Raw genomic sequence first — 23,767 nt, 5'->3', positions numbered from 1 at the left:
CTGCTCCTGCTCAGCATCTGGCAACTTGTGTTGAACCGTTCTGGAGAACAACATTCGGTGAGGAATGGCTGGGCCCGGATGTCTCGCCTTCCCTGCTCACTGTCCCTGCCCCTGTAAATTGGAGGACAGCCTCCTTTGTGGAATTAACCCCCAGCTGGAACACTCCGTCAGGGGGAGATCTGCCTCGTTAGGTTTCCATTGGCTAAATGTCAGTCTAAAGGCCACACTGGGTGAAATGGGCTCCCTCCCACTCCGCTCCCATGAATGTCTGGAAAATGAAAGAAAACAAACTGTCAGAAAGCCTATTTCTTTCAAGATTGAGAACAGATACAATTCCCAATTTGTTTTTAATATTGCTGACAAAAATAAGGAAAGCTTTGAAAGTTGTATCAAGGTGATGAATTCAGCTTTGCTTAAAATCCACAAATATTGAATTTAACCAGGTCATTAAATAGTAACGGAACACGCTGCCCCTGGGCAGTGTAATAGAGACAGGAGCTGAGAGGATCGCAGCTTCTTTATCACATTCTGGAGCAGTCTGTTCAGAGGCAGAATGGCCTAAGATTATAGTAAAACCTTACACTGTGTTAAAGTTGGACTCTGATATCAGGATAAAAGCTGATCAGGACATTTGTACAGACAGCCTTGAGTTTCCTTAAATACTCAAGAGTAAGGGCTGATCAGACTTGAGATGTTTGCAATGATGAAAGGATGCGTGGTCAAGAAGGTACATTCTCAGATGGGAGAGCTCCAAGCAAAAGGACGCATCCTGAAAATCAGAGCTGGGCTGACGAGGGTATTTCTTCAAACAAAGAGATGTCAGGGTCCAAAGCACTGTCTGTCTCTCTGTTGAGGTAAATTGAAAATTTCAAAAGCGACATTTATAGAATATTCAAAAATTGGCCTAACCAATGCTCTGTACAGCCGCAACATGACCTCCCAATTTCTGTACTCAATACTTTAACCAATAAAGGAAAGCATACCAAACACCACCTTTGCTATACCTGTGTCTCCATTTTCAAGGAGCTATGAACCTGCACTCCAAGGTCTCTTTGTTCAGCAACATTCCCCAGGACCTTACCATTAAGTGTATAAGTCTTGCTCTGATTTCCTTTTCCAAAATGCAGCACCTCGCATTTATCTGAATTAAACTCCATCTGCCACTTCTCAGCCCATTGGTCCATCTGATCAAGATCCTGTTGTAATCTGAGGTAACCCTCTTCGCCGTCCACTACCACCTCCAATTTTGGTGTTGTCTGCAAACTTATTAACTATACCTCCTATGTTCACAGCTAAATCATTTTATATAAATGACGAAAAGTAGTGGACCCAGCACCGATCCTTGTGGCACTCCACTGGTCACAGGCCTCCAGTTTGAAAAGCAACCCTCCACCACCACCCTCTGTCTTCTACCTTTGAGCCAGTTCTGTGTCCAAATGGCTAGTTCTCCCTATATTCCATGAGATCTAACCTTGCTAATCAGTCTCCCATGGGGAACCTTTTTGAACGCCTTACTGAAGTCCATGTAGACCACGTCTACTGCTCTGCCCTCATCAATCCTTTATTTCTTTAAAAAAACGCAATCAAGTTTGTGAGACATTTACCCCACACAAAGCCATGCTGACTATCCCTAATCAGTCATGGATGTGGGCACTCCTGGCTAGACCAGGATTTACTACTCGAATGAAATAGCTCTCCAGGGGCATCTCAGAAGCCTGTTAAGAGCCAACCATATTGCTCTGAGTCTGGAGTCACGTCTCGGCCCAGACAAGATAAGGATGGCAGACTTCCTTTTCCAAAAGGATATTTTTGAATGGATGAGTTTTACAGCAATTTTCAGAGGTTGCACAGTTCCATGCGAACACATTGCAGGTTATGTTAATGGTAAGAATCGAACAAAGACTTGCCTTAATGTATATTACAACTTGCAATAGCTCAGAGCCTCTCCACCTTTGAGTATTTTCATTGTAAACACAGAGGGTGCAGTACTTTCAACCTTCAATCAGTTCTTTTACATTCACTTCTGTCTGACAAACATTAGCGTTTACTACAGTAACAGTGACACCTGGGAACATTAGCAGAGATTTCGGTTGGAGGGTGCACAGTGTCAATTTCATGGGACTTTGTAAAAATGTTATTTTATAAACTTCTATAGGTTTTAGCAAATCTCTCCATATTCCAGAATGACACAAAGCTCAGTGAATCTCCTCTTCTCCCCTCCCAAATCTTCCGCACACATTGCCATCTGCTTCTCTCTCTCTCTTTCCCTCCCTTCCTCTCTCCTCTCTCTCTCTCTCTCTCTCTCTCACTCTTGCAAATAGAATCATAGAGGTCTCCAGCACAGAGAGAGGCTGTTTCATGTGGAGTTTGTGCTGCCTTCGAGTGGTTTCTTATTGTACAAACTCACTTCACAACGGGCTATTCACAAAAGGAAGGAATGTTGGAATATTGATGCCGTTCCTTGACTGTCTTGTGGGCCTGTGACGCCAGGACAACCAAAAGCCTCCTGTGGTCCAGCTATGTCCCCCAGAAAGAATTTGTCTTGCTCCTGGATATTTTCTGACTTCTGCCAGAAATGGCTGCGGAATGATACCCCTGCTGGCACCCGTGCCCATGTGTAACGGTGGCTGGACCCAGTTCCTGCTGGTGGGGTCCCTTACCAGGTATTAACCGTGCTCAGTCCCCCATATGCTGTCTGTCTTTTGCAGCTTCTCAAGGTATCCTTCCCCCCCCCCCCCCCCCCCCCAAACCTGTGAAGATCTCCTGAGATGCTGCACTGATTTACCATGGCTGATTAATTAATGGATTGATGTGCTTACTGCCTTGGCACTTTCTCATCCCATGCTCTGTTGGTATTGCACAGATTTTCCTGCTCTGCAACCCAAGGCCTAAGTGGGTCTTGATGTTCTTCACCCCCTGCCCCCTATAGATACTGGACTTGGAGTTTTTCCTCTCAGCTCCTGGGATCGGACTGTCCTATCACTGGGCTTCACTTTGAGCACTCTGTGCTGCTAGTCTCCAGTCCCTTAGGTCTGGTCTCCACTGCTACCGCATGGCAAGCTCAGGCCTATACCCCTCGTGAGTAAACGTCAACAGGCTCTTGCTAAACACTGCTGTATCCAAGGGCTATTCAGAGAGGACTTCTCCTGGACCTCAACAGGTTCCTGATCCACATCATGTGCATGGGAAGTCAAGTCTCACAAACTTGAGTGAGTTTTTTGAAGATGTAATAAAGAGGATTGATGAGGGCAGAGCAGTAGATGTGATCTATTTGGAGCTCAGTAAGGCGTTCAACAAGGTTCCCCATGGGATACTGGTTAGCAACATTAGAACTAGCCATTTGGATACAGAACTGGCTCAAAGGTAGAAGACAGAGGGTGGTGGTGGAGGGTTGTTTTTCAGACTGGTGGCCTGTGACCAGTGGAGTGCCACAAGGATCGGTGCTGGGTGCACTACTTTTTGTCATTTACATAAATGATTTGGATGTGAGCAGAACAGGTATAGTTAGTAAGTTTGCAGGTGACACCAAAATTGAAGGTGTGGTGGACGGCGAAGAGGGTTACCTCAGATTACAATGGGATCGCGATCAGATGGGCCAATGGGCTGAGAGCTGGCAGGTGGAGTTTAATACAGATAAATGTGAGGTGCTGCACTTTGGGAAAGCAAATTTTAGCAGGACTTATACACTTAATGCTGAGGTCCTGGGGAGTGTTGCTGAACAAAGAGACCTTGGAATGCAGGTTCATAGCTCCTTGAAAGTGGAGTCGCAGGTAGATAGGATAGTGAAGAAGGCATTTGGTATGCTTTCCTTTATTGGTCAGTGTATTGAGTTTAGGTGTTGGGAGGTCATGTTGCGGCTGTACAGGACATTGGTTAGGCCACCTTTGGAATATTGCGTGCAATTCTGGTCTCCTTCCTATCGGAAAGATGTTGTGAAATTTGAAAGGGTTCAGAAAAGATTTACAAGGATGTTGCCAGGGTTGGAGGATTTGAGTTATAGGGACAGTTTGAATAGGCTGGTGCTGTTTTCCCTGGAGCATTGGAGGCTGAGGGATGACCTTATAGAGGTTTATAAAATCATGAGGGGATTGGATTGGCTAAATAGACAAGGTCTTTTCCCTGGGGTCGGGGAGTCCAGAACTAGAGGGCATAGGTTTAGGGTGAGAGGGGAAAGATATAAAAGAGACTTAAGGGGGCAACGTTTTCACGCAGAGGGTGGTACGGGTATGGAATGAGCTGCCAGAGGATGTGGTGGAGGCTGGTACAATTACAACATTTGAAAGTCATCTGAGTGGGTATGTGAATAGGAAGAGTTTTGAGGGATATGGGCCGGGTGCTGGCAGGTGGGACTAGATTGGGTTAGCATGTCTGGTCAGCATGGACGAGTTGGACCGAAGGGTCTGTTTGTGTGCTGTCCACCTCTGTTATAGCTCAGCGATCACATGCTCAGTAGCTGCTCTTACGTTTATTTTAAGATCAACCCTTTCACCACAGCCTTCACTTTGTTAAGGGTAATTAGGGATGGGCAACAGATGCTGACCTCGCCAGTGCTCCCCTCAGCACAGGAACGGACGTTTTCCAAAATAAATTGGAATGAGGAAATATATTGGATAATCCTTCCTGACTTCTTACAATATTGGAACTGCCAATAGTCAGCAGTCAGGAAACTAAATTGGAGCACATTCTTTCTCCATATATGTGCCTTATCGTTTATTGGTGGTGTTAACCAATTTAGCTGCTCTGAACCTCCTTTGCCTTGTACTGTGCAATTCCAAGCACAATTGTTAAGTGTTGAAACAGAGACGGCCGTGCATATTAATATCCGTATGTATTGTCTTTCATTAGGAACACCCAACTGACAAGCAAGCTCTGTTTACCCATTTATTCCCATTAAGCAAACCATGTAGGGTGAATGGGGCATGACCTTGATCTCTGATTAAGTGTTCTTTTGAACAGGCCACCTCATTATCGCGAGCGTCCTTGCTATCGAGGCATTTGCATGTCGTTCTTTTATTTTTTTGTTGTGTGTGACTCGTGCGGGCAGGATTGTTTTTTTTTATTATTTCCTTGTCGCCTTGCTGCTCTGCAGAAATGAGCTGTGCTGCAGAAGCTGCACTGTTACTGCTGGAGAGGGAGCAGGCAGCTGACGTTAATTTGAGCTGGGTCCCTCGAGGGGGGACATCGCTCCTGCAAAGTCTGCAGCCCCCCACCTCCCTGTGGAAATGCAGCCAGCCGAGAGACAGAGGAATAAGGGAGAATCCAACTGCATTGTTCCGAGCGGATTGGGAGCTCCGGAACAAACCTGACCGCCTGAAATAATTTGTGACTTCCTCTCAGAGAGTGCTCCATCCAAACCTAGGCGTGCTCTCTGCGTACACACACACACCCTAGCCCCATGTGTCTTGTTAATGGTGAAGATCCTACCGAGCCAGGCCAGCTAAGCACGCAGTGTTGATGGGACCACACTAATGTGCCAGCAATGATTCAGATATTCTGAGCTCCACTTTCATTTTCTGCTTTTGTAAGCTAAGCATGTTACAGCAATTCAAGCATACCAACTAAATTGACCTTATTTAATTCTGAAATTGGGAATTCAAGGGTTCCCTTGCCATTCTGGCTTCGGAAAGGTTTGTTTGTGTTCATTTCCCCACACTGTGCTGGTTCACTCGCTGTTGCGAATGATTGTTAAGTGGCAAACAAACTCTGATTGATTGCTCGTGTGCAGTGAGAATAGAGTTGGAGTGTGCAGCCTCTTCGTTAGGGAACGTTGACGGCGTGTCGCACTACAGCACCAACAATATCACAGCAATCTCTCTGGCGTCTCTAATGTGAGGAGTTGTACGTGCCACAGCCACTGCCATCTTCAGAATGGCATCCTGTCCCTCTGCACAAGCTCACGGTCAATGTGCTGTCTTTTAAGAAACATTGAGTATACAGTCACCCGCCACCCCCTCATATGAAAGAAGTCATTGAGAGTATCATCTCATTTTCTCCATTATACTTCAGTGCCCAGTGAGACCTATTATTGCCTATTCAGAACAGCTGCTAGTTAAACAGGAGATCCTGTACACATCAGCTTGGAGATCCACGTCTTTCAGGCAAGACTTGACATTTACAATAGCACCAACGCAGCTGATCTAATAGGAAGTGCTTCATATCAATGCTAATATACATTCATTATCAATGGATTCTTTCTCACCTTGTTCTTTCTGATGCATGGCATGAATATTTGTTTTGCTGACTATTATTTATTCCAGTCTTGTTTTTTAGCAGATCTTTAGCAATCGACCAACAGCCCTACATCATAAAATTTCACATTTTTAAGCGAAAGCAACATTCACTGCATATAAGAATTAAAGATAGAAGCAAGCAGTATTACCATAATAGTTATATATACTGTGACCTCCCTTCCCCTACCACCTCCAATCATTGTGTATTCGAAGAACTTTAAAGGTTTGTTCACTTCTTGAAGGATAAGCGCACTGCTGTCTCACAGCACCAGGGACCTGGGTTCGATTCCAGCCTCGGGCGACTGTCTGTGTAGAGTTTGTACATTCTCCCCGTGTCTGCCCTGGTTTCCTCAGGGTGCTCCGGTTTCCTTCCGCAGTCCAAAGATGCACAGGCTAGGTAGATTGGCCAGGCTATAAATTGCCTGTAATGTCCAGGGATTTGTAGTCTAGGGTAGAATAGCCTTGGGTTGCAGGGATACGGTAGGGGATGTGTCTGGGTGGGATGCTCTTTGGGGCGTTGGTGTGGACTCAATGGCCAAATAACCTGCTTCTACGCCGTAGGGAGTCTACTATGATATATCTATGTATGACACAGCCCTTTGTAATTCACTTTAATTACAATCAGTGTTCCACCTGTTCTCTACAGCAATAGTTTTATTTGGATCCTTCCATTAGTTTTTCCAGCCTTACTGTGCTGAATATTTTTTGCTCTAAAGCTCAGTCCTCCAGCTGCACATTAGGCAAATTTTATGCTTTTTCTCTTTATTAAAATTAATTTGAGCCCCACCCCAATTGAATGCACTGGATATTAAAGTTAATTTCTCTAATTGAAAGGCAGGTGTGAATAACTATCATCTACATTAGGAGATGCAGTCTACATCAGAGCAAAACCAAATTGTCTGACATCTCAAAGCACTTAACAATTAATAAAGTACTCTTGAAGGAGTGGCCACCTTGTAAGGTCAGAAATGCTGCTGTCAGTTTGCACACAGTAAGCTCCCCCAAACAGGAATGTGGTAATGATCAGCTGATCTGTTCTTGTGATGTCACATAAAAGATATATATTGGCTCGTACACCAGGAAGCACTCCCCTGCTCCTCTTCAAACCAGTGAAAAGTTTCAACATTTAATCTGCAAGACAGCCATGGAATTTGCCTTCTCAAAACTGAGGGAACTGCAGATGCTGTAAAACAGAAGTTGTTGGAAAAACCCAGCGGGTCTGGCAGGCAGCATTTATAGAGAGAAATCAGAGTTAATGTTTTGGGATGAGTGACCCTTCCTGTTTTCCCTTTGTTTTTTGTATGGAATTCATATTGGTTAGCTGGAGGTTAGCAAAGTTGCCCGGGAAAAGAATCTGGACTTTGTTTTCGATGTGCTCTGCTTACTGAGTCTCCTGTTCAGAGAATGATTCCGTGTCTCCGACGTTCCTAGTTCTAATGTCCCTATCAGTTCTGAGCAGCAATGAAAGATTGTAAATATTAGTCAGGATTAGATTCAGTGAGAAAGCTGTAACCTCAGCCATTCAGGTCACAGACCTCAGTGTCAGGGAGATGAAAGTAAGGGCTTGGGTGTTTGTCAAAGATTGCTGCAGGTTATGTGAGATAATCTTCAGAGGACAGAGGATGAGCAAGAGGGCAAGATTAAGGAGCAGGGCAGTGCATCAAAATGGACAGTTGTTTTAAGAAAGATGGTTATCTGGGTCACACGCTGAGAAATAAAAGGTTGAAGCCAATAAAGGAAATCCAATCTGTCACCTACCTGCGATTATTGAAATGCTTTGCTCAGACACAACCTCATTGGAATTTAAAAGAACAAAGTGATGAAGGAGCAATAACCCTCCTTAACCTGCTTGATGCTGAGCAGCTTTTATGTCTCCTCTGTTTCTGTTCCCTTTCCACCATGTACCAACTAGCAAACTGCATAAAAATTATAAATGTGCTCAATCTACCACCAGAACCTTTATCCACTCAGTAACACTCTGGTGCTAGCCATGCTCTTGAGTCTGGAATAGTGGTTGCATTACTGAGTAGTAATCCAGAGGTAGGGGGCTAATCTCTGGAGACAATGTGTTCAAGTCCCATGCAGGCAGCAGGGGGAAATAAAATGCAAATTATGAATTAAATATGCAATTGAAAAGCTTACCTCAGTCAGGCTGACAATTGAACAGTTGGATTGTTGTGAAAATCCACCTGGTTTTGGCTTGGGTTCAAGTCCTACCTGCCCCAGAAGTGAACAGGTTGATTAGAACATATCTATAGATAAAGAAATCTGCCTTCCTCACCCTGGTCTGGCCTCCATGTTTTCCTTTTCACTGCTGCCTGAAATGACCTGTCCAGGACTTTAGTGAGTCCACTTCTAGAGTACTGTGTAAAGTTCTGGTCATGCTGCTATAAGAAGGATGTTAGTAAACTTGAAAGAGTGCAAAAAAGGATTTACAAGGATGTTACCAAAACTGGAAGGCTTGGGAGAGGCTGGGACTTGTGTTCCTTAGAGCAACAGAGGCTGAGGGGTGACCTTAGAGCTTTATAAAATCATGAGGGGCGTGGATAGGGTGAATAGCCGAGGTCTTTTCCCTCGGGTGGGGGAGTCCAGAACTAGAGGCATCTTTTTAACACGAGGGGTAAAGATTTAAAAGTGACTTTAGGGTCAACTTTTCACACAGGGAGTGGTGTCTATATGGAACGAGCTACCAGAGGAAGTGGTACAGGTGAGTACAATGACAACATTTAAAAGACACTCAGACAGGTGCACAGATGGAAAAGTATTGAGTGATATGGTCAAATGCAGGCGAATGGGATTAGTTCAGCTTGGGAAACCTGTTCGGCATGGATGAGTTGGGCTGAAGGGTCTGTTTCCATGGCATATATCTCTACGACTATGACATAGCAAGGTAGCTCATCAGCCACTGCCTTATCAAAGCCGGTTTATGGATGGGCAGTCAATGTGATGTCCACATCCTGATGTATGGTGCAAGGAAATCAGGATCCCATTCCCTTCTCAGAAAGGGACAAGGGGAATTTGCCCCACAGTGATCTTCACAATTAGTAGGAGCATAGAGTCCTGAAACCTGCAGCATGGAAGATACAGCCCATCTTGCCTGTCTGTCTTTTCTGAGTGCATACAGTTTTCCCGTGGGTAGTGACTAAAAAAAGCTGCTCTCCTTGCCTTTTCCAGCAATGCATTCCAAATTATCACAGCACAGGGATGACTTCCACACTTTCCCTCTAATGCCTTTGCCACGTATCATCAATTTTTGCAGTGGGGACCTTGTGTCACGGGGTAGCATCTGTGTCTCTTAACCAGAAGTTCAACTCAGGACTTGATGGCCCAGGAAAGCTTGCTCATAACTTGACCAAAAAGTGGTTGAAAATTAGCCTTTCAATCAGACAGACCCACAGCAGGTGGTAAGAGTGGCAGAGACCTCTCATCAAGTCACCCTTGAGACCAGTTAAAAATCACACAACACCAGGTTATAGTCCAACAGGTTTATTTGGAAGCACTAGCTTTCAGAGAGCTGTTCCTTCATCAGGTGGTTGTGGTGTATAAGGCAGCTGGCAGTCCTTAAGCAACAGTCTTTGCCAACAGCATATTGACCTGTTGCAGCAAAAGCTAAACCGAGAAACCTGATGTAATTGCATGGTCTTACTGCCTTATGTGTTTCAAAACATGGGAAGCATTTCAGTCAAAGTCTGAAGCTGTGTCCTTTGGTTAACCACAATGCTGCCAGTGGAAATAGCCTCTCCTCATTTATTGGGACTGTGATGAGAAGCTTCTTCACTCAAAGAGCTGTTAAACTGTAGAATTCTCTACCACACGAGATTCTGGTGGCTAAATTACTAAATTATAAGCTAGAAATGAATAGATTTCTAGACAATGCAGGTGTCAAAAGGATAGGTCCAGCAAGAGAGCAGGATAATGGAATTGAGATAGAGGATCATTCATGATTATCTTGAATGGCAGAGCAGGTTCGATGGGCTGAATGGCCTACTCTTTTCAATGCTACTGTGTTTACTCAACAAAATCTCACCCAATTCCCACCTTTCTGCTCATTCCCTCCATTACCAACTCCTTTCGGAAGGAGAACAATTATAACCTATCCAGTGTTCCCACATAATGAAAATTCCTCCTCTTGGTATCATTCTTTGATGGGATGTGGGCATCACTGGGCTGGGCTAACATTTATTGCCCATCTGTAATTTAGGCTCACATGAAGTTTGCGGTTAGCTGCCTTCTCAAACTGCTGCAGTGCATGTTCCCTCGTTCAGGAGTGAATTCCAGGATTTTGCCTCAGTGACACTGAAGTGTGGCTAAACGATAATCTCCCTTGCCTTAATCCTTATCAAAGCCCCAAGAGCACTTTTGTCGAGAGTTAAATGCAAAATTCCAGCTGAGGTCTAACCACTGGATTAAAAACAGGCTGTTTGAAATCCTATAAAACCCAGCATCCACATTTTAAAAATGTTATTTTTCGATTTGTTGTTCACCCTATTGCTGCTCATTTTCAGTAGATGGTGTTGAACTGCAGGATTGCAAGGCACTTAACTTCAGGACATTTTGCCCCTACATTCACTCTTGTTGAAATTGTGTGTGAAACTATTGAGGCTTCATTCAAGAATTCCCAAAATCAGTTTTGGGTGTAGAAATTGAACAGTGAGACCAAGTTCTTTCGCTATTATCTCCAAGGAACACCGTGTTCTCCAACTCTCAACTCAAGATTAAAGTTCCAATCCAGACCTCAGCAAGCTGAGTACACAAAGAAGCCTTTATTTGATCTCATTTCGCTTGTTGGAAGTGTAAGAATCTTTGTCAGCTGCAGGGCAGTGCTCAAAGGGGCCAGAACTTTGTGCGCACATTGCAGGTGACAATGTTAGTGCTGTACCATTGTGGGTTTTAACCTGCTTTGTCACAGACTTTACAGATGGCTCCAAATTGGATTTTGAGATTACAGACTTGCAGAGGGATGCTTGGAGAATGTTTGGCATATTCTGTTAATGCAATGATTGAAACAGGATTTTGACGTTTAATTTTTTAATGATATAAAGTGTTATTAGAACAAAGATTGATACAGCACAGGTCCTTCGGTCCATCAAGTCTGCGCTGATTCCTTGGCCTTACTTAGACCACTGTTTATAGCCGATGCATTGTTTCTATCACTCTGCTTGCCTCCTGTTCACACGTCTATCAGGACACACCTTAACCTTGCTAACCTTAACCTGTTTCACCACCTCCACTGGCAGTGCATTCCAGAAACTGACTATCCTCTGGGTGAAAAATATCTTCCCCACTTCTCCCCTAAACTCCCCCCCCCCCCCATCTTGAGTCTGTGTCCTTCCTTAGTTGACCTTTCCAGCCTGGGGGAACAGCCTCTGACTATCCACCCTACTTATGTCTCTCGTAATTTTGTAAATCTCTATCAGGTCGCCCCTCAGCCTCCATCTTTTCCAGTGGAAACCATCCAAGTTGATCCAACCTGTCCTCATAACTAAAACCTTCCAGACCTGGCAACATCCTGGTAAACCTTCTCTGTACCCTCTCTGAAGCATCCACATCCTTCTGGTAGTGTGGCAACCAGAAGTGCATGCAATGTTCCAAATGTGCGAACTAAAGTTTTATACAGCTGTAATATAACTTGCCAACTTTTATACTCAGTGCCCCAGCCAATGAAGGTAAGCATGCTATATGCCTGCCTTATCCACCTGTGTTACCTCTTTCAGGGGTCTGTGAACCTGTACACCCAGATCCCTCTATATGTCAATGACAACATGTGTTAAACATGTGGGGGCATTTATTGTGTAATTTGCACCTGAATTTGATCTTCCAAAATGCATCGCCTTGCATTTATTATTCTTCAGCTCTTGTGTGTTACCCCTACAGGGGAATTCTTACAGATGAGATTCAGGAACAGGTGTTGCCAGGTTACTATTTGAGAAAGCGACGTCACAAATGAGTCTTATCTTAAGATACACATGTACGTATACACATTCAGGCATGTGTGACTAGACAACAGTAAACGTAGAAAATGCACATCAAGTCGGGCAGCACCTTTTAGAGCGAGAAACAAAGTGAAAGTTTCAGTTTGACAACCTTCCATCAGAACCTGTCAGCCTGAAGTTTTAACTTACTCTGTCCCTCAGATGCTGTCTGACAGACTGAGTATTGAGAGCATTTTGTCTTCTCAGACACGCAGCGCTATCTTGTTATCTGACCAGATGCTCTACTTTCAGTTGAACAGAGTAGAGAGACCTTTACTCTGCATATTTTCCTGTTCAGCAGATACTTTAAGAATCAACTAGAAAATGTTGCCTTTAATTGCAATATTGAGTCCTCGGCTCTATTCTGATAAGTTTAGGTGATATGTTGCATTGGTGGTTGATTGGTTTAAACTCAGAACCTCGGGTGACCTGGCTGTGACTGTCAGCAGAATGCCTTCAGTGTAATTCTGGGTCTAACTTTGGACTGCTGTCCTCTTAATATGGGGCTTTCAGGAAAGGATTTGAGTTTTGAGAGAATATGGTGCCATTTGCTGCTACAAGGCGTTTGTCACGCTTGCCTTCATTGGTCAGAACATTGAGTATAGGAATTGGGATGTCATGTTGCAGCTGTATGGGACATTGATGAGGCCACTTTTGGAATATTGAGTTCAATTCTCGTCTCCCTGCTACAGGAAAGATGTGTTAAACTTGAAAAGATGCAGAAAAGATTTGCAAGGATGTTGCCAGGTTTGAAGGGTTTGAGCTATAGGTAGAGGCTGAACAGGCTGGGGCTGTTTTCTGTGGAGTAGGGGTGACCTAATCGATGTTTATAAAATTATGAGCATGGATAGGGTGAATCACCAAGATCCTTTTCCCCAGGGTTGGTAAGTCCAAAACTAGAGGGCATAGGTTTAAGGTCAAAGGGGAAAGATTTAGAAGGAACATAATGGGCGGATCCCTTTTTATGCAGAGGGTGGTGTGTGTGCATGGAATGAACTGCCAGAGGAAATGATGAGGCTGGTACACTTGTAACATTTAAAAGGCACCTGGATGAATAGGAAGGGTTTAGAGGGATATGAGCCAAATATTGGCAAATGAGACTAGGTCAGATTGGGATGGCTGGTCAGCATGGACAAGTTGGACCAAAGGGTCTGTTTCCATGCTGTATCTCTCATGACTCCTATTCTCCAAGATGGTTCAGAACAGAAAGCAAAAAAAAACCCTCAATATATAGGTTCATTTTACAATTAAAATCTTGATTATTCCTGGTTTGCTGGGAACCAGTATAATCCATAAATTGAGTTCTAATCCATTAATAATGTAATCCTGTCACTCAGATGGTACAGACATATTCAGTCAATGTGAAACCTCCAATGATGGCACCAGTACCTCTGACAGATTTTGTATGAACTCATGCCTTGGTGTTATTTTCACTCTTACTTTTGGGTTTACTGAATTTCTCTCTCCTTGTTACAGCATCTACAGAACCCTGCAAACTTCCAGACTGCTGCAACTGAGCTCCTTGACTGGTGTGGTGACCCACGCGCATTTCAACGTCCCTTTGAGCAGAGTCTGATGGGCTGCTTGACGGTATGTGGGAGCTGTGTTGGAGATGTCTTTATTATTGTTGCCGCCACTGTTGTATGACATGGTTCCTGTCTATTCCTCCTGGCGAGGGAGGTTAAAGCAACACTCAGGCCTTGTGTGCTGTGCTGTTGTTAGCTGGCCAGCTTTTTTAACTTTGTTGTTACTGTGCACTCCAAAGGTCACTGATCCCTGCGGATCCAATGCTCAGTCTCTTTCATCAGAAACTTTGTGCCTGGTGTAATTCCCAAGACCATTGCTGCAACCTCCAAGCAAGAGGTTGTGAGTATGGACAAACATCTTGAAAAGTTTACTTGTTAATTCAGTGGACAAGGTACAACGTGAAAGCTGGGAAAGAGTACGGTCTATTCATTTTTGTTTTCAAGGTAGCAACGTTCTTAACTACTTGACATTGGGGTTCAGGTACAATGGAATGTTCTTACCTTTATAATTGATCTTCCCATACGTACACCAATTACATTTAATTCCCCTCATTGCCATCTCTTTTGGGATCTAAAGGGCATCGTTGCATCAAAGTTCTATTGTACCCTGCTCGACAACCATGTCCCAAGCAAACCTCCAAAACAGTCGGGATTTACTGGTTATTTGTCTCGTCTGCAGCCTTACTACGTGTAAAATTCCTGCTGTCTCTGCCCAGGTAACAATCGGTCACCACTGTTCATTGTAAATGAAACACTTTGAAATGTTCCTGAAAAATGTGACAAGACGTTACGCAGTTTATCTCTTCCTCTCCCCCCTCTCTGGTGAAATGTTTAAATCAGTGTTTGAGAAATGGTAGCAGGAGCGAGCTAAATCATCTTCCAGCCTACTCAGTCATTCCATAAGGTCATGGCTGGTTTTTGTTTCCTAGCCCACATTCCTGGCTGATTCTTAATTTCCCCCCAAAGTATTTGTATTTCAGTCCTGAAGGTACAAGGATCAAGCTTTCTCTGGAATAGAGAATTCAAACGTATCACAGCCCCTCAACTTTCTCTTCAGTGCAGACTCTCACCTTTTCCTCAATTACCCTAAATTATTTTCTCCCTCACTTAACGTCTCCGTATCCTTTTGATGATGCTTTGTGTCCTTGTCACAACTTGCTTTTCCACCTATCTTTATGGCTTCAATCAATGGGACCACAATACACATGGTCCCTTCAGCCATTTCATCCACGGAGATTGGAATTAGTTGAGGTCCCAGCACTGAACTTTGTGGCACCCTACTGGTTATAGATGGCCAACCTGAAAATGACCCATTAATCCTGACAGTGTTTAGTTAGCTAATCCTCCATCCATGCCATTCATTACAGTTCTCCCAAATTCTGTGAACTGATGTGTAGCAGCCTTTGACATGGCACCTTATCGTATGGCTTTTGGAAATCCAAATACATAACATCTGGTTCCCTTCTATGCTTTCAATTGTATATGTGTCAAACTCAGTTTCCTTTTCATAAAACCATGTTGGTTCTGCTTAATTGCATTCTGATTTTCCAAATGTCCTGCTACTATGCCCTTCCTAAATGATGGCTTCTTCAAGTTTCCCAGTGACAGATGTTAGGCTAACTGATCTATAATTTCCTGCTTTCTTTCACCCTCTGTTGCCTTATAAGAGCTGATAGATTTTTGAAGGGATGAGGAAGTTACTCCCGAAGGTAATTTGATCTCTTTTCCCTTTTTATTGTGGCTAGATTAGGATATACAGGTCCCTTCCCAGATCTGTAGCATAGTTATCATATAATTGTCAAATTCCCAAACTGCCTTATATTCTGGAAATGCAGATGTATTAACTACAGAAATTAAATTGAGATTTGGAGTCCGAGTGTAGTTCTTTCAACCAAATGATAAAATTAGTGGCTGTGCATTAACTCTAAACAGTTGACTTCTTTAATAAACTGGGTCAAGTTTCTACTTATTCAGCAATGCTTCTTATTATCTTGAGGTGTTTCCCTGGACTCTGCAACCCAGTCATCTCCTCCCTGATAACCCCCTCCCACAGGTCTTCAGTCTCCCTGACCACCCACTTACCTTTCCTTTTGCTGTTGCTGACGATGCATTGAATCACTTTAACCCAGCTCTTAACAACAGTGCCTTTACTTTGCAATCCTTCATTAATTATAAAGTACCCTGAGATATGTTGAGGGTGTGAATTGTCCTCTTCTCTTGACCACTCCTCTCCGCCCCATCCCCCCCCCCCCAAACACCTCATCACTGGTGTGATTGAAACTTGCTCAGTCCAGTTTGTACTGACTCAGAGTGTCTTGATTCATGTCTCAGTCTATGTTTTCTTACAGATTGTAGATTACTGTCTGTGGTATTTTGTATTAAAGATACTAATAAAAAGCACCTCAGTGTTGGGATGATAGTGGAAATACGGTAAATGTTATGTCATAGTTCTGAGGATTGTGGCTTCCAATAGTAGAAGACTTTTATGAGAGAATGGGACACCCATCCAGTACAGTGTTATTTTAATTACACATACAGTATCTTTTTATTTTCACTGACCCCCTCTGCAGCCTTTAGAAACAGATTAGTTTCAAGCTTTATTGCATTTGGGAGGCAAATTAAAACCCATTTAGCCTCTTGGCATCATTATGACATTAGCATTGTGAAAGGTCTCCACACAGTTCACTATTAATGACTGGGATAAGAGATGGTGCAGAATGTGTAAATATTTAAAAGCACTGCAGCATGCACTGCATATATATGTGTCTTAGAGAAATTAATTAAGCTTCTGCTACTCTGTATTTTACAGAGTGCTGTAGCGATCAATGTTTCTAGATTTTTCAGGATGTTCTGTGTGCTGGTGTTCACCCTAGTTACAAACGGATGTGTAAAAGGGAGTCAGATTTCCTTCCGATTCCTTTAATTTTCTCCACGCTCTTATCCCCTGCCCCCTTTCTCCAAGGTTGCTTGTGGAATCTTAAGACATTTTTACCACAAGGTTGTTTTCAGCTGAATGATCAGCTCCCAGGCTCTGTGTTAATTCTCAGCTGTTGACTTCTGCATTAACTTTGGTAAGGTCTCCTGCTGAAGCCATTCTTCCAGTCTTTCCCTGGCCTCCCCAAACTGCCTCCAGTCTGAGTACCCCTCCCATGAGTCTTCCTATCTACCTGGAGATGGTGCCTTTTGAGTTGCTCTCCTCTCACAACATGTTTGAAGTTGTTCACCATTTGATGAATGGCAGTGAGGAACATCATAGACCCATTCCATTTCTCGTTCGCTAGGGCACACCATTATCACTGACCAGATTAGCAATCGTAGAATCATTCAGCAGAGAAAGTTTAGTACAGAATGGAAACAGATCCTTCGGTTCAACCCGTCCATGCCGACCAGATATCCCATCTCAATCTAGTCCCACCTGCCAGCATCCGGCCCATATCCCTCCAAATCCTTCCTATTCATATACCCATCCAAATGCCTCTTAAATGCTGTAATTGTACCAGCCTCCACCACTTCCTCTGGCAGCTCATTCCATACCCGTACCACCCTCTGTGTGAAAAAGTTGCCCCTCAGGTCCCTTTTATATCTTTTCCCTCTCACCCTAAACCTATGGCCTCTAGCTCTAGTCCACTGAGTCCATTCTAACTCTTTGAAAGGGCTATCCAGTTAATCCCACTTTGCTGCTTTTTCTCATCATCTCCTTTTTCTAGTTGCCTTTTTGGGCATTATTTTTGAGTCTGCTTCCATTACCCCCTCGAATATGCATTCCAGATCCTAAACACTCACTGTCTACCTACTTGTTTCCCCCTTGGCTATGTTTTCATTTCCAAAAGCTTACATTAGTGTTCTCTGGCCATTATCCTTTAGTTGGTGGAAACACTTTCTCTCCAGTTATTCTGCCCGAGCCCCTCATTATTTCAAACAATTCTTTTCCAGCTCTTTCTCCACCTGACTGAAATCTTGTTCCCCCACTGGTTTATCTCCTTTGCACTCACTCCAATGTGGTGCCATCTTTCCTGAAGAGCATTGCATAGAATTGAACAAACTGCTCCATTTTTGAGGTCTCACCCTATGGTTGCAAACTGAAACCCAAGGGATCCTTGCCCCTTTATCTCGGGGATGTTGAAGTCAGTCAGAGAGACTGTGAAGGGAGATGTCAAGACCTAGCAGTTTGAAGCATCTCATTTTGTCCCGTCCCGTGGTGACTTCCCATCAAATTTTGTAGAAAGCCATAAAGTAAGTAAACCCAAAGGATAAAAGCATTCCTTGGAAATGGTGGGGTGTTTCACAGAGATGTCGAACACAGCATTGTACCTGAAAGGGCTTATGCCTGAAATGCTGATTCTTCTGCTCCTCAGATGCTGCCTGGCCGGCTGTGCTTTTCCAGCATCACACTCATCAACTCTCGTTCCTGTCATTGGTGAGGGAGTAGATTCTGGAACTGAGCAAATTGAAAAGTGGATAACCCGGCACCACTCCCCACCTCTTCCTCCGCTACATTGATGACTGCATTGGGGCCACCTCGTGCTCCCGCGAGGAGGTTGAGCAATTCATCAACTTCACCAACACATTCCACCTGACCTTAAATTTACCTGGACCATCTCTGACACCTCCCTCCCCTTCCTGGACCTCTCCATCTCCATTAATGACAACCGATTTGACACCGACATTTTTTACAAACCCACCGACTCCCACAGCTACCTGGATTACACCTCTTCCCACCCCACCTCCTGCAAAAATGCCATCCCGTATTCCCAATTCCTCCACCTCTGCTGTATCTGCTCCCACGAGGACCACAGAACACACCAGATGGCCTCCTTTAGAGACCGCAATTTCCCTTCCCACGTGGTTAAAGATGCCCTCCAACGCATCTCGTCTACATCCCGCACCTCTGCCCTCAGACCCCACCCTTCCAAGCGTAACAAGGACAGAACGCCCCGGTGCTCACCTTCCACCTACCAACCTTCGCATAAACCAAATCCTCTGCCGACATTTCCACCATCTCCAAAAAGACCCCACCACCAGGGATATATTTCCCTCCCCACCCCTTTCCACCTTCTGCAAAGACCGTTCCCTCCGTGACTACCTGGTCAGGTCCACGCCCCCCCCCTACAATCCACCCTCCCGTCCTGGCACCTTCCCCTGCCACCACAGGAATTGCAAAACCTGCGCCCACACCTCCTCCCTCCCCTCCATCCAAGGCCCTAAAGGAGCCTTCCATATCCATCAAAGTTTTACCTGCACATCCACCAATATCATTTATTGTATCCGTTGCTCCCGATGCGGTCTCCTCTACATTGGGGAGACCTGGGCGCCTCCTAGCAGAGCACTTTAGGGAACATCTCCGGGACATCGGCACCAATCAACCAAATCGCCCCGTGGCCCAACATTTCAACTCCCCCTCCCACTCTGCCGAGGACATGGAGGTCCTGGGCCTCCTTCATCGTTGCTCCCTCACCACCAGACGCCTGGAGGAAGAATGCCTCATCTTCCGCCTCGGAACACTTCAACCCCAGGGCATCAATGTGGACTTCAACAGTTTCCTCATTTCCCCTTCCCCCACCTCACCCTAGTTCTAAACTTCCAGCTCAGCACTGCCCCCATGACTTGTCCTACCTGCCTATCTTCTTTTCCACCTATCCACTCCCCCCCACCCCCCTCCCCATACTGTAGGGAATCTAATCTAATCTTAAAAAAGAATCTAATTTAATTTAATTGAAAAGCTGAGTAGGAATGGATGCAAAAAAAAGTTTTCTGAGGACTCCAGTGCTGCAGTGGTAGTGACCCTACCAGTGGACTAGAAGGCCTGGGTTCAAGCCCTACCTGCTCCAGAGTGAAATAACTCGACAGAGGCCGGTGTCTCGGCACCAGGTCAGCTTTATTCACATGTGGAGAGTCCTTGAGACTGATCCAGCTCCCTTAGAACCTGCTCTGAGTGAACAGAACCCCTCACACTCCTGTTCGTACCTGTCAGCCAGGCCTCCCTGACTGGGCCAGATTAACAGCCCCCAGTCAGGACACTCTCTTTTCTATGAGGTCCAGCTGGCTGACCTCATTACAGTCTCTACACGGTACTCATATCGCTCAACAGGGTTACTCAGTGGTTAGCACTGCTGCCTCACAGCATTAAGGACCCAGGTTCCATTCCACCCTCCGGTGACTGTCCGTGTGGATTGTGCATGTTCTTCCCGGGTCTGCTTGGGTTTCCTCCGGGTGGTCTGCTTTCCTCACATAATTCCAAAGATGTGCAGGCTGGGGTGGTTTGGCCATGCTGAGGTATCCCATAGTGTCCAGGAATATGCAAGTTAGGTAGATCAGCTGTGGGATTGTAGGGTCACGGGGATTAGGGGGTCAGGTTTTGATGGGATTGTCTTTGGAGGGTCGGTGGAAACTCGATGGGCCGAATGGCCCCTTTCCACACTGTAAGGATTCTATGAACAGGTTGATTTAAAAACTGAGAAAATATTCCCTCTGGCTGGGGGAATCCAGAGCAAATCTTGTCTCTTTTAAGAGTTATTTCAGAAAAGCTCAGGTGAAGGGGAAAGATCAAACTCTGTTTAGGTCAGAGTGAGAAATTTTATACAGCTCCCTACTTCGAGTACAGAAAGACAAGTAAACATAGATAGCATGGGCCCTGCTTGCTGTGATCGCTGAGCCGGTTGCCATGTTATCCTCCTCCTCCTCTCTGTGTTTGCATTTAAATAGAAGCATGCCAGGTTGTGACTGGGTAAGAATTTTGTGCCTCCATTTCTCTGAGGTTCTGCAGCGAGAATCTCTTTGGTCGTAGAAGCAAGCAGATCTGCCCCCTTCTGGCAAAACTAGGTCAGTGTTGGATTAGCAAGAGAGGACTGCGACAACACAGACTGCTAAACGCTCTGTTTGCTCTACAGCAGTTGATATTTTGTACTAGCCCATCATCTGCCATCTCCCCGAGTTAATAAATACTGCAGTGGGTCTTGGCAGTGAAGGTGGCCTGTTATCGTTGGTCTAAAAATCGAATGCATGCTGTAAGTTCTGAGACCTGCCCGTGCTTTAGCTTACATTTTTAAACGTTATCTTAAAATGTAAAACGCTGCCCTGAGACCAGAAATAACCTGATTACAGAAGTCACCTTCCAGACGTGACCATGACTCACCTCCGAATTGACAAAGCAAGGGATTCTTTAAACAAGACAGCCAATCGCAGCAGGATTCTGCTTGATGTCACGTTCCCAGACAGTTAGCAGCGATGATGTTCAATGCTTTCTGGCAAACAAGTTAATCCAGCTTTCTCGGAGATTCTGAGCAAGAGGCTCAGCGCTTATTAAAAAGATATTAACCTTTATGTTCAAATGTGTTTGGCTACTGTGGCATTACCGATGTGTGCACTGTAGCCTTTTTCCCTGGAAGGTAGTGTGTTATACGCACTGCAACAGCAGCAGCAATGGGAGAGGGCTGCTCAGAATTGGCAGGCAGCCATTGCTCACTGAATCAAAGGCACTTGCCTTTGTTTTGATAGCAAGGGCATCAGTTACCAAGAGCTTTTGCATGATGCTGTTTAGCCCATCTCTCTAGTGCCTGTGTTCTGAATGTACAGAACTACAGCTCAGCCTGGAAACCTCGCCTCTGACAGTAATTCCAACAATGGGTTTGCCGCTGTTGGATCGAGATTTCAAAACCTGTTTGTTTGGACTCTTTTTTTTTTAAATTTCTGGCCCAGTGCCTCTCATTCTTGTCATTGCAGGACTGCAAGATCTAAAACCCCCATGTTGACAAAAAGGAAAATGCTGTGGGTGCTATAAATCTGAAATTAGAATGGGTACTGCTGGAAAATACTGAGCTGTGTTGGCAGAGGGGAAGCAACTTAGAAACACAGAGCTGTGGAAAATAGGAACTGGAGGAGGCCATTCAGCCCTTCAAGCCTGCTGCATCATTCAGTATGATCATGGCTGATTATCGCACTCAATAACCATGTTCCCACTTTCACTCCTATCCTTTAGCCTCTCCTGCTGTATCCAATTCCTTCATGGAATGTTTTGGCTTTCTGTGGCAATGAATTCCACAGGCTCACCGCTCTCTGAGTGAAGGCATTTCTCCCCCTGTCATTCCTAAATGGTTTAGCCGGTATCCTCAGCCTGTGACCCCTGGACCCCGCTTTGCTATTTGAAACAACTTTCCTGCATCTACCCTGTCTAGTTCTGTTCGCGTTAACGTTTCAGGGAGAGGAGAAGGTTTGATGTCGGGTAACAACTGGGGTTCAGAGCAGATCAGCTGCAGGACACGGTGATCTGGGGGAAATGGTTTCTTTCAGCCCAGTGAACTGTGATTTATTTTTCTCTCATGGGAGGTGGGCATTGCCAGTTGCACATCCCCAATTGCCCTTGAACAGCTATTTCTGCAGCATAACCGCAGTTAGGAGTCAACTACACTTCTGCGAGTCTGGAATCACAGGTAAACCCAGAACAGTTAAGGGACAGCACGTTTCCCTCCTTAAAGGGTATTGATGACCCAGCTGGGTTTTTACAGCAATCGATGACCATTGGTGACTCCAGCCTTGCTATGATGGCGTTAGAATCTGTCACCCTGGAGCATTGACTAGTCCAGTGACATGGCCGTCACACCAGTTTGAGAATGCTCTCTCTGAAAAAAGATGGTAGATGCACCATAATCTCAAAACAGATTGAACTAATTCTTTAAGGGAGCAGCAAATTCTAGCGGTATTGGGTAAAGAGCAGGGGAGTGGTTATTTTTCCTGGTGAAAACACAAGGATTTTATGCAATAATTAAGAAAAGGAATAGCCTGTTCAGCTACCCAAGCTTGCGTTGCCATTCAATTTGAATCTTGCCTGGTCTCCATTTTAATTCCATCTACCCTCAATTCCTCAACACCTCCCATCCCTGTCTAGTGAGAACCATCAAACGGTGTTTGAGCATTTTTAATCGACCCCAAGTCGCAGCAAGTTTCTGTAGGAGCGAGAGGGCTCCGTTCCTGCAGCACTCTTGTGCGCAGACAGCTTTCCCAATTTTCCATTTCAACACAGGAAAGCCAGCGTCTTCCTACAGGAGTTGTCCCAATGTTGCACACCGTGGCAGCACCACTTTTCAGATTCTGAAGGTTGTGAGGACATCATTGACATTGTGAGGTGTGAAAATAGTCTTTGTTAGTGAACATACACACTGTGTGCCTGATCTTGTCATTGAAGCCGTGTCTTGGCTCTCACCTTTACCACCAGAAACACTACTTTAAACCTTCCACTCCAACCCTTCATTGTGTTCTTGATTTAAGTAAAAGTCATTAACTTCCTATCTCTTTACTGTGTTAATTTTCCATTTTAAAAGAAACTTTACCCAGCTATTCACTGAGGGGAGGTTGTCTCTGTGCATTATGTGTGACAAAATAATAAACTTGTATTTTTCAAAAAAGCTCTTAACACTTGAGACAGGGAGACAGTCAACCTCTGTTAATGACAGAGTTTCCTACCAAGCCACTCACTGCTGATCGCATGGAGAAGGCTGTTTAGCTCAGTGATGCCCTGGATGCTTGAAAGGAGATAGAGAATACAGTCCTTACATTGCAGTTAACGTGAATGAGGATGCACTGCTCTCTCTCCCGTATAGTTCAAGTTGGCAAAAAGCATGAATTTTTGCGAGGGGCAGATCATCACGTGGCTCGATGATGATTCCAGTTAAATCCACAACTGCCCAATACCTGGCAGTCATGACTCCAACAAGTGTCGATAAATGTCTGTAGCAGAAACATATATCGGTTTAGTTCTGAGCTATCACCCGATGATTTATTGACTCCATGTAAAAGCAAAGAGCCATTTTGTTTTATTGATGAACTTGTAACAGGTATTTCATCTGTCACTTTTGAGAAGGTCAGTCTCCATAGATATTAGCGTTGTCTTGCTCTGCGAAGATACTGACTCACGTCAGTGTGGGCGCTGATGCACCTGTGATGCTGTGTGAAACCATTACTGATGGCCGGGCCAGATCTCACTTTGAGTGCAGGGACAGAGCAGGACTCGGTCTTGACCTTTCTTCCCCAATGTGTCCAGTCTCCA

The 23,767-nt window shown here is 44.7% G+C and overlaps 1 protein-coding gene across 15 annotated transcripts in view; it reads left to right on the top strand.

Moving 5' to 3' along the window:
• Window positions 1–23,767, top strand: part of zmiz1a (zinc finger, MIZ-type containing 1a) — a 445,305-nt gene that overhangs the window by 242,977 nt on the left and 178,561 nt on the right. For all 15 annotated transcript variants that reach the window (XM_087982374.1, XM_087982371.1, XM_087982364.1 and 12 more), the window contains one exon: window positions 13,679–13,792. In XM_087982374.1, the coding sequence (XP_087838500.1) occupies window positions 13,679–13,792 (114 nt within the window). The remainder of the gene's footprint in view (window positions 1–13,678; window positions 13,793–23,767) is intronic.

The sequence above is a fragment of the Chiloscyllium plagiosum genome, unplaced genomic scaffold (genome assembly GCF_037043375.1).
Source record: "Chiloscyllium plagiosum isolate Xiang-an unplaced genomic scaffold, Cpla_swu_hap1 HiC_scaffold_43, whole genome shotgun sequence".
Lineage (NCBI taxonomy): Eukaryota > Metazoa > Chordata > Chondrichthyes > Orectolobiformes > Hemiscylliidae > Chiloscyllium > Chiloscyllium plagiosum.
Note: the sequence above shows the minus strand (reverse complement) of the source record. Positions and strands in the feature narration are given on the sequence as shown.